At 41.7% G+C, this 11,505-nt stretch overlaps 1 protein-coding gene across 1 annotated transcript; it reads left to right on the top strand.

The window, feature by feature from the left end:
- The first annotated feature begins 1,775 nt into the window (after window positions 1-1,775).
- CCDC166 (coiled-coil domain containing 166) lies at window positions 1,776-10,156 on the top strand. The gene has a single exon (XM_074890214.1). It carries the CDS (start codon window positions 8,466-8,468, stop codon window positions 9,360-9,362), a length of 897 nt encoding a protein of 298 aa, XP_074746315.1. The 5' UTR covers window positions 1,776-8,465; the 3' UTR covers window positions 9,363-10,156.
- Window positions 10,157-11,505: the final 1,349 nt, after the last annotated feature.

Below are 11,505 nucleotides of genomic sequence, written 5' to 3'. Positions count from 1 at the left end.
AACTTCAAAGTCCATCCTACCAATACCTTCCAAAAAACTTGCAGATGCTATGGGTTCTTTGCATCTGTCTTGTATGTTCATGGCAGAAGAGCAACCATGGTGAAATGGTGGCACTGACATCCAGCTGACAGGAAAAAAACCTTTAGCATAAAGCTGTGTAGGAATCTAAAGCTTCCTCTTTTGTGAAGGTTTGGGAAGACTGCAGCTGAGTGGAGAAAAAGTATTTTGCATCATCTTTCGTACAGCTGTTGATAGAGGCCACTAGAGCTTTTCTGTTTTTTAGGCCTTTTTTTTTTTTGACTCATTGGCACCTTTAGTTTCACTAGAACTCACTTTTCTAGATACACACTGATGAGAGAGCTATCTACGTACATTTTCTCAAGCTTAAGTATCGCCAAGATTTCCTCACCCTACACATCCCAAGTTGAGTATTTTGTTAAGGGGTACAGCAACACATCTGTCCTCACAAACCACCTCAGTGCAAAAAAGGAAAGATTTTTTTTTTTTTCCAGCCTGCTTCTCCAGTCTAGATCTTTTAAAACTGCAGTTGTGCCACCAAACCTGCTTAGGGCCCCTCCCAGCTTTTGACTGTCCTTAGATTTAACAGGCCCATGCTCTATTCCATCTTCCAATAGCAAAAACACCCAATGCTCTCAGACCCAGAGCACAACCCTGCGCGTGTCCGCACACACCTCGCTGTTTTGACAAGGAGCCACCGAGCATCCCTGCACCGAGCATCTGTACGTGCCAGATTAGTTTCACCTACACTGTTAGTTACTGATTTCAGTGAATGTAGTTTCTGAAGCTTTAAACTGAAAACTGTATTTTGATGCTTCGCCAGAGTAGAAGTGATCTATAACAAGAATTCTACAAAAATTCAGTAACACAAATTGCAAACCCACAGCAGCAACAGCTTCAGGAATATTTAGACCTGGAACAAGGGAGAAAAATAAGCTTTATCTCATGCACAGAAAAGCAGCAGATGAAGAAAAGGGTCAGCATTCATAGCCCTTACAGAAAACAGGCATTCTCCTTCCATTCCTAAACCCACGCGTCAGGTCTAAGTACCACACCACCACTTGGGCAATACTGAGAGTAGGGAACAACAGCCCCACCACTGCACGTCTACAGACTGATGCTATTTATGGAGCAGGACACACAGAGGGAGACGTTTTTCCACACACAACCCTGAATTTCCTGAAAATTTATGCTTACCAAAAATAGCCATTGGGAGCGTCTTACCAAACAACATTTGGCAGTAAAACTTTGATGTGTCTGACCCATGAAAATTTTGGTAACTTGCCATTTCCTTCCTGTTGTCCTTGTTCTTCCTTCAGAAATTCTACTTGTAGTCAAGTTATTCACTACTGGTTCAAGCGTTCACCTTCCTGGTATTACCAGCACATTTACACAGGCAAGTAACTAAATTGCTCTTCTAAAGTTATCCAAATCAAAATTACAGCCATGAAAGAGGAATGAAAGGGAGGAAAGGGAAAGGTCAGGCAGCAAGAGCTCTGCAGGCTGGCACCAGTCAACACTGCACTCTTTTTTAAAAAATAAACAAAGCCCAAACACAAAACCCACACAAAAACCCAAACAACATCAAAACAAAACCATGATATTGTACCTTTTCTTTAGGAGCTCACCCCTGTCTTGGCATATTGTCTGGGCAGAATGTGAAGTGCAGATGATCTGTATCCCGATGACATTTGCGTGTGATGAATACATGTTCAGAAATACTCCAGATCTGTAAGACCGGTGTCATTTTTATGGTTTTAATAATCATAACTCAATTTTACTGACTTACACATTTGTGAGGAAGCTAATTAACTTTTAAATGTAGCCTTTCCATGAGGGAAAAAATGTATTAAGAGACTGAAAAAAATTATGATTCAGAGCTCCCAACCATGAGGGAGTGGTGGGGAAATTCATGAAAATGAAGACCAACAGCAGCAACATTAAGCGAAATTTGGCTTTAATTCTCATCATGTACTTAAGTGACTCTCCAAGTCAATACCTCAATCCCATGAATCCCTAGTCCTCTTTTGGAAGGACAAGCTTTTTTACTTAAACGTCCTAGACTGAAGACTCCACTGAACAGAATTGGGATTGAGCCACAGGACAAGATACCATCAACACTCTAATGAAAAAAAAAAAAAAATATCAAATAAAGATCAAGTTAAGTATCAGTTTCCATCATGTTTCATTCATTACATTTCTTCTGGCATCTAGGCGTTCAAAAATTAACTATAATGACACCACATATTACTAAAAAGTTATAAAAATAAGAGGCTTGCCCATAAAATTACTACAAACAAACAGAAGAGGAGACCCTTGACCCTAAAGAAGGTAACAGGCAGCTCTTATCATCGACAAAAGTTTATTCTTTTACCTGAAATGAAAACAAATTTACCTGAAAAAGCAAAAAATTTTATTAGGATACCAGTCGACCTGAACTCCAAACTGCGGGTAGGTGGGAGTGCCGGTTCGTCACCGAGATGCCACTCTGTGCAGCCGGAGCTGCCGAGGCCCCCGGGGCGCGGGTCTCCAGGGCCCGGCGCACCCCAGCGCCCCGTTTCCTCCCGCGTGGGCCGAAGCAGTCGCGGGTGGCCCCAGGGTCGGTGCCTGCTGGGTCCGGGGTGGAGCTCGGGTGGGGGGGGTGGACCGGGTGGGGGTGTGTGTGACCGAGGGGGGGGGGGTGGGTGACCGAGGCTGTGCGTGTCGGGGGAGAAAGGCGCTAATTTGTATAACTTGCGCTCCTTGCCTATTTAAGCAATAATTGCTATTTAACCAATATTGCTAATTAGAGGTTACAATAATCTAGTCTCATGATTATTCTGAGCAGTAGCTACTCTGAGTTAGAATAGAAATTACCAGTGTTGGAATGCATGACAGTCTACTAAGAAAAAAGGTATAAAAATAACAAGTATTAGCACTGGTGCAGCAGTATTTAGTGGAAGACTAGTTGGCTGCAATTCATTAATTCCTTGTATTTTATCTCATTAGTTAACTAGACAATATATTGTTTAAACAGCCTAGATAGATTAACATTATAAACTACAGTGAATGAATGGCTAGCACCCAGAGAGCGTTCCATTTACTACTGCTGCAGGAAAAACTGAAAAGGAGAGAAAGCACAAAAAAGGAGGAACTGACCCAAAAGGAAAGTTTAATTACTATTCTAAATCACGATTTCAGATCATGAATTAGAAACCTAATTAGGAGTGCTTTAATTACCATAATTACAATATATTATAGTAAAATATTTAATAAAATTAAATAAAAAAATATTATTAAACTATTCCAAACTAGTATTCTATTTCTACTTCATAACTGGAAATTTTTATTATGATAATACTGCTTGGGCACTGTTAATGCATACATTTAACTCTTATTATTGAATAAATAACAATCATTAATGATGCCCAATTAGTGTTCTATATGTTTTTAAAATTCAATTTAACTTTTTATTAATGAAATTTAAGCTGCACTATTTTATTTTAGCTCTACTTGGGAGTATTTAGTATGTGTGACTCCCTCCCCCTGCCCCTCCGGGGCTACATTTAAATTTAGGTAGTCATGATTCACTGTTAGTTTTATTTTAAATCTAAATCTTTTAATGTTAGGTTAGTTCTGGTTGGGACTCATTACCACCTGTGATTTTTTTTTTAATACATACACTTAAGACTAATCATTATTTCATGATTTTTATTTCTCTTTATTTAAAAATCTAAAGCTTCCATTACTGTTTTGGTTCTAAGCGAGAGTCATTATTACCTCTGAACTTACTTATGGGTAGGTTGTAATTTAAGCATTAAACACTACCAATTAGTTTTCAAATCTATTTGTTTTAAAATCTAAAACTCTTATTTTGTTTCTAACTCGGAGTCATTAATGTCTGCAATTTATTTAATAATGGCTATGTTTAAATTTAGCTATTAATGACTCCCAGTTAGTTTTTTATCTTTAGCATTAATTTTTTTCATTACAATACAGATTAGGAAATATTATTGCCTAGTTCCTTAAGTAATAATATTAACTAGATGCATTTCTCTTCAGGTATTACTCCCAATTAGTGCTCTATTATTTATATTTTGCTATTTGTAATTTTACTATATAAATTGGGAGTAATTACTATCTGTAAAGTTTTAAATAATAGCTAAAATAGATCATAGGCATTTTTTACTCCCAAACACTGTTCTAGTTACTTTCTAGTTACTACTCTATTTAAGGTTTTATTCTAAATATTTTAAAATAAATAAGCAGCAAAATTTAAAATAGAAACCAAGGACTTTGGAATCCCCAGGAAAAACAACCGGAGTGCCTCAGTGTGACCAGAAACTGGACAAGTGCTACTCCAGCTCAGACACTTGACAATTTTGCATGTCAGCTCCAAAGTTTGCAGCTCCACGGAGAGTGACCCCTCCAAGCCAGTGACTTGGCCTTTAGCCATCATCTGCTCCTCTCCAGCTCTGCCACCCATTTTTTCTGTGAACCCCAAATTCCTGGGGGAACAAACACACGTGCAGCAGATACACCAGAACATGAAACCTTCAGATGTGTGGCTGTGCCACGACCATCAGCTACACCCAACCATCACTGCTCTGCCAGCAGGAGCCTCCGGCTGATGCAGCACCACCCGCCTGGGCGCCGGCAACCCCATTGGGCGCCGGCTCTGCCAGCGGCACGTCCACCGGACCCCGCAGAGGCTGCAGCGACACAGCAGAAATGAACGTGACCTGCGGCAAAGCCAGCACAGCAGGTACAATACTGGCATTGAAAGGCTGTGCCAGCTCACTTTTATTTCAAATGTGGAACACACACGTGTGTGCACACACACACAGAGCGCAAAGAATTTTATTCTACACAAGACGCACAGCCCTCCTTAGCACATTCACAACTCTCTCCACAGCAACATCAGCTCTGTGATTTGGATTCACGGGTGGAAAACAAGCAAGCTCTGCATGTTGCGGTGGGCCCCCTCTTTCCAAAGTTAGTATTTAATAGCTAGGAATGTATGTTTAAAAAAATAGATAGAAATGAAGGGTCTTGGTGCACACCAAAACAGCCAAGACATACCGTGGGGATCAATGTGACTGACAGTAAGTTGCCTGCAGGTGCCCCGTGTCCCTGTGGAAACTCCATCTCCCAGCCCCACCAACACAGGCCTCAGCCCCAGATACACTGGGGAGATCTCGGGTTGATGCCAGTAAACTCAGGAGCAGCCTAGGAACCTCACAAAGCTGTGGAGGGGCCTTGACTGCCCCCAGGGTAACAGGAAATCCCGCCCCGAGCATTCATGCCAATACAAAGGACACACCCCACTACTGTGTGAACAGCACTGGAGCTCTCTGGGAACCCCCCAGGGACCTCAAAAGGATCAAAGAGACCTTGGGATGAGCCCTCACCCCCTCAGATCCAATAGATCACACAAATATATGGACCAGAAGTGCTTGAGCAGATATTGGCAGCTAACTCCCAAGGAGGACCATGTCTTTAGTCACACCTTTTCCTTCAGCACATCCTAACAGCTAGCTGAGGCTGTCTCCCTATTACTACAGAGGCCACTACACATCATATTCTTGTAAGTCAAACTGCCTTTGTGTTTCTGCTTAACTGACGCCAACAGGTAATACAGCCTGTCCCAGGCAGGCCTCACAACCAAGCTGGGAACGGAATCTCGCTGCAGAGCTTGTCTTGTGTTTCATCACCATGGATACACACAGCTTACAAACACCACCATTCTTCAGAGATCACAGTTTGGCTATCAACAAATACTGTCCAGTAAACCAGGAACAGCAAGCCAGAAGCAGCTATTTGAAAAATCGATGAAGACGACAGGAGCAGGAAAGGTCAGTGCTTTTTAAAAAACCCCCACATTTTGTATAATACCAGCTTTAGCAAGGCCTATTTTTTCCATGCAGATTTAGTAATTTCTCTAACATTCATACAGCTCTACAATTGCCTTTCCCCCAAAACTACCCAATTAGCATTAACTCAGTTCCACTACTTGTCCATTGTGACACCCTTCTAGCTCTTGAAGTCTGTTTCCCAAAACACTGATTTCTGCACTGATTTCTATACAGATTCTTACGTCTCCCGATACCCACTCTACTTCTGATGCAGCTGCCACATTCCCAGCTTGGAACCTGTTCTGTTATTACTATGACAGGCAATTTTAGTATATTTATTCTGTTTTGTTCACCTATTTACTTGAATTTTGCATATTTTCTTTAAGAAGGGCCACCAGTTGTATTAGGAGACTGTAACTTTTAGTTACAAATGTTCATTAAAACCATTAGACTTATCAGACTTCTCTCCAGTTCTAAATCCTTGATTACATTGTTCCTCTTTTGAATAAGTAGTTTAGAAATTCAGCACACAAAGCACTATTCACTCATTTATTTTTCAATCACGTCTGCAAGAATCATTAATACTGATGCATTTTCCTTCCTTTAGTATCTGTTGTGGAGTTAACTGTGCCTCTTATACTGCAGGCATCTCAGTAGTTTTAAAACATAATGTTGCATGTTAAAAAAACCTGAATTCCCTCCTGAAATGAATGCTTAAAAAAATTAGCAAATTCTTGATGTAGGATTGTAGGCATAGTGCTCACACTGTCTGAATATATATTCAAATTATTACCACTTATTATTTCAACAATTCCCTGCCTCATTCAAACCACAAAAATTATGTCTCATTACTAGACATCCCTTTCCTATGATGTGTTAACTTTTAATAACATGTTATATACATAAGATGGATTTTTAAAAGCGCTATCTAGGGCATCAACCATTATTCCATCACCTTCACTTGGTATCTCACAGAAGTTACAAAACATGTCTTCTAACTTATTTCTCAAATTCAGGAAGTGTTTAGCTATACTTACCAGTGTGAACCTGTGCCACACAGACAAGATGACCAACAAAAACCATATTCTGAACCTAAAGGGAAAAGCATGGATTTCAGATGTGTACAGCTTCTATCTTGTTGCTGCACTTCATCATTCGTTATTCAGTAGCGTCTGACCCTTCTGGCAAACAATCCTGTGCTCTAAAGGTGCATCTTACTGTGACAAATTTTACTAGCAACTTGGTAAGCCTTACCATTATTTGCACTACACGTGTTTCTTCACTCTAGGGTCTTATCTGGGATGTTGTTCTCTTGCCATGGAAACTTAGGTGTACATCTATGAATAAGCACAGAGGTCCTATCCTCATGCCATAACATCTTTCTCATAATAGAGTAAAACATTTTGTCTTAATTTGGCCAAAACACGAAAGCAAGTTTCGGGTTACTCACCTATAACAAAACCAAAACAGAACACAGAAAAAGCAGCCCAGATAAATAATCTCCAAATGAATAATCCAGCATGGTCTCAACAGATGCTAAACTGATGTTCAGCCCCCCATAATGTTCTGTACCTATCTCCTACCCACCATCTCTGAGGGAAGAACACAGTCCTAGGCAACTGAAAGATCACATCTGCACGGCACATTCAACACTCCATCAAAATCTATGGCACACATTCCATGGCCAGATCTGGAAGGATGTTTCTTTAGCCATTATCCCCTTGTGGTCATTCTTTCACTCTCTCTGTATTCATAAATGTTTAGTTATCTGTGTCATATCACAAATGACATAGTTAAGATGATGTCCAAGAAGTTATCAGTTTGTTACCTTCAGCAGTGGAAGGATAAGAATGTGGTCGCTCTCCAAAGTAAATACCTTGACTGATCAATGAAGCCCTAGGTTATAACTGGTTGCAGCATTTCCTTTTCTGCTCTCGTTTCGTACGACAATACTGATCTAACTTTCTAAATCCAGGAAAAGGATGCAGCCGTCTCTTCAAATACAAATAAGGAATCTAACTTTGATGGAGGAATGGGGCTTAATCTGTACTACTGTCCATAATGTTTTCTACAGGCAACTTCCAGTCCAGCACTACGACTCAGCAGTTCTATTTCAGAATTTGTTATGAATTTGCAAGTTTCAGGCATGCCTCTATTAGCACTTCAGTACTTACTTGCTGCTGAAGTTTTATGGACAAGATCTACTGTCTACAAATCGTACAGCCGTAGTAATTCGCTAGTGGAATCTGACTTTGTATTCCAAACTACAGAAATAACCCATTACATGACAAAAAAGAAATCTTAAGAAGATGTGTATTTCTTCTCAGTTAACTAGGAATGTAAAAATGCAAATATATATATGTGCACATGTGCTTCAACTCAAGACATAAGCCAGACACGAAAAGCTTTAGGTCAAACATTTTAGCTGCCAGAATAATCATTTGAAATATACAAACATAAGAGGGCATTACTGGGGAGAACAGCAACGGTCATACATGTGGCATAAATGCTGGCTTAGAATTTGTGGTTTTTCATTCTTCTACAGTTTGCCAGAGTTTGATACCCTCAGTGTGAAATACAGCATCCAAGACAAAGCAGATAAAACAAGACACCATGAGCGCTGGCAAAAATAAGCAAGGAGTAAGAACCAAGAATGGAGATACATCCAAAGGAATAAGTGACATGGAAATACGTGTCAAAGAGAGGAAACTGTACTTGCAGAAGGAATACAAGATTCTCACTGAACATATGAACACATACATGGGAAGAGTGGAGCATTTCCTGCAGGAAAATAAATTCCTAGAAAAGGAAGCCAAACGCAATCAGGAGGAGAGCAATGCTTACCTCTCTTACATAAGAAAACACAGCCAGAAGTGCCAGAATCTAATAATAACATTAAATGACCAGAATCACACCGATCTGTCTGAAGTCTGGATGCAGAAAGAGAAGCTAATCTCACAGTATACAGAAAAAGAGGAGGAGGTAAGGAGCGCTCTGATGAATATGGAGACAAAGTACTCTCTTATGAACAAGGAGGTTGAAGACCTGCAGCCTTTCAAATACCCATCTCTTCAGCTGGAACGGATGAAAAAGATTAAAGAGCTAGAGAAGGAACTGTTGGCCACAAAGATACAGCACTCAGATGAAATGCACGAAATCAAGAGCAGATTTCTGCAGGCCAAGGCTGACTGTGAGACAGACTTTCATCAGAAGATCCAGGTTCTCACCAAGAGAGCAGAAGAAGCAGCGATACAATCTCTAATTCAGCATATCAAACAAGTAAAAGCAGAGAACTGGCATCTGCGCCAGGAATTGCTCCGACTCATCCAATACTCCAAAATCCTTAAAGAAACCAAAGTTCAAGTGAGAGAGCAGCAGCAGCAGCTTCTTCGGGAGAACCAATACACTCAGGACATGGCACACCGGCGGCAGCGGTTACACCACCATGAGGCACACGATACAAACGCTGAAACCTACAGCTCTCACAGCCCATTCAGATGTGTCCATTAACCTAAAAAAACATCCCTCCCCTCCTCATTCATGCCAATGTATCACTAGACATAGCTGGACCGTCAGCTGCTGCCAATATTAGTTCAGAGGTATTAGGTAACAGAGTATACAGAAGTAAATGTTCTGTAGGTGGATGAAAGGGTTGATTTGCATAGCTCATGCTCAGCATGCAACCCAGACAACAGATCTTAAAAGTAACCACAGCTTTAACTTTCATGACATCTGTATTAAGGCATTTGAAACTGCAACCCCTTCACGTCCCAAAATAAACAACGACATTTTCTCTTTGAGATCAGACTTTGATGTTTCATTAATTAGCAATTTTCCATGGGCAAATTATGTTCTTAGACAGAGTGGGGTATTCTCTGTTTACTGCACACTACATCTACTGATACCATAGTATGAACCAACGTAGGCCAGCTCTTACTCTCAGCAACATTCATTTTCCCAAATCTTCTACATGGCAAAGACTTTACTTTCTGCTAGTCTCCAAAGGAGAGAAAATAAATATGCAACCAACCAAATCCTTTAAATGATATAAGCAGTTGAGGCATTTGACCCTTGGTCATAACTACCAATAAAATATATTCACTGAATATATTCATATCAATTTTTACTTGCTTCTCATTCTTTTCTTGCTTTAGTGTTTCACTTGAGAAGCAAGAGGTAAAGAAAGAGTTGTATTTCTAATAGACTGCAGCTACATTCACCTTCCAAGTTGAACACTTCTGGATTTCAATTACCTCATCAACAATGACACCAGAAGTCTCCCTTACTCTTAAGTTTCAACATTCCCACAGGGATATTTTATACAGAAGCAGACCTTAGCTGAGATTGGAAGAGACCTCAAAGGAGGGTCAACCAGAGCAGGGCCACTTTCAGTGGCTTTTGACCATCTCCAAGGACAGACTCCACAGCCTCTCTGTGCAGCCTGGTCCAGTGTTTGACCACACAGTAGAAAAGTTTTTTCTTAAATTTAAATAGAATTTCAATTCCATCACAAATTTCTGTTTCAGAAGAGTCTGGGTCTGTCTTCCCCCCGCTCCACCTGACATTTAAACACATTAGTAAGATCCCCTAAGCTTTCTCCAGACTAAACAATCCCAGCTCTCAGCCTCTCCCTGTATCACAGATGTTCCAAGCCTTAATCATCTTTGTGGCCCTTTCCTGGACACAATCCTGTGTGTTCCGTGTCTGTCTTATAACGGGGAACCCAGAACCTTACAAGATACTCTAGGTGCAGTGTCTCTATGAGGAGCAGAAGGGAAGGATCACCTCCCTCAATCTGCTGGAAACGCTCTTCCTAGTGCAGCCCAAGATGATATTCGCCACCTTTGCTGCAAGACTACATTTGCTGGCTCACAGTCAACCTAGTGCCCACCAGGACCTCCAGCTCCTTTCGTGGCAGGCTGTCTTCTAGCCCGAGAGCTGCCAGCCTGTACTGCTGCACAGGATTATTCCTGGTCCAGGACTCTGCCTTTTCTAGTGATGAAGTTCACGAGATTCCTGTTGACCCATTTTGCCAGCCTGACAGGGTCCCTCTAAATAGCAGCACAAACATCTGCTCTATCAACCACTTCTCCCTGTTTTGTATCATCTGCAAACTTGCTGAGGCTGTGCTCCAGCCCACCCTCCAGCTGATTAATGAAGCAGCTAAACAGTACTGGCACCCCTTGGGTACACCCCTTGCAACTGACCTCCAGCTGGACTTCACATGTCACTGATGAAAAACCTCTGGTTCTTGCAATTTGACAAAATTTCAGTCTGTCTAACCACACACTTAACTAGTCTGTTCTTACTCAGTTTGTCAACGAAAATGTTATGAGAATCAGCGTCTGCCAGAGCAGAAAGATTTGCATTGTCTGCATTCGCAGTAACAGTTGCTAGACTAAAAAAAAAAAAAGTAGACACAGCCCGGCCCCGCCGACACAGCCCGGCCCCGCCGACACAGCCCGGCCCCGCCGACACAGCCCGGCCCCGCCGACACAGCCCGGCCCCGCCGACACAGCCCGGCCCCGCCGACACAGCCCGGCCCCGCCGACACAGCGCAGCAGAGCGCCCGCGGGGAAAAGAGGAAGGAGGAAGGAGGAAGCGGCCGTACTGCGCCTCAGACCCCGGCAACAGCACCACAGCGCCAGCGGCC

Source organism: Strix uralensis, chromosome 1 (assembly GCF_047716275.1).
Source record: "Strix uralensis isolate ZFMK-TIS-50842 chromosome 1, bStrUra1, whole genome shotgun sequence".
Lineage (NCBI taxonomy): Eukaryota > Metazoa > Chordata > Aves > Strigiformes > Strigidae > Strix > Strix uralensis.
Note: the sequence above shows the minus strand (reverse complement) of the source record. Positions and strands in the feature narration are given on the sequence as shown.

Coding starts and splice junctions, on each gene's coding strand:
- CCDC166 (XM_074890214.1), top strand. CDS start 8,466: ATGAGCGCTGGCAAAAATAAGCAAGGAGTAAGAACCAAGAATGGAGAT.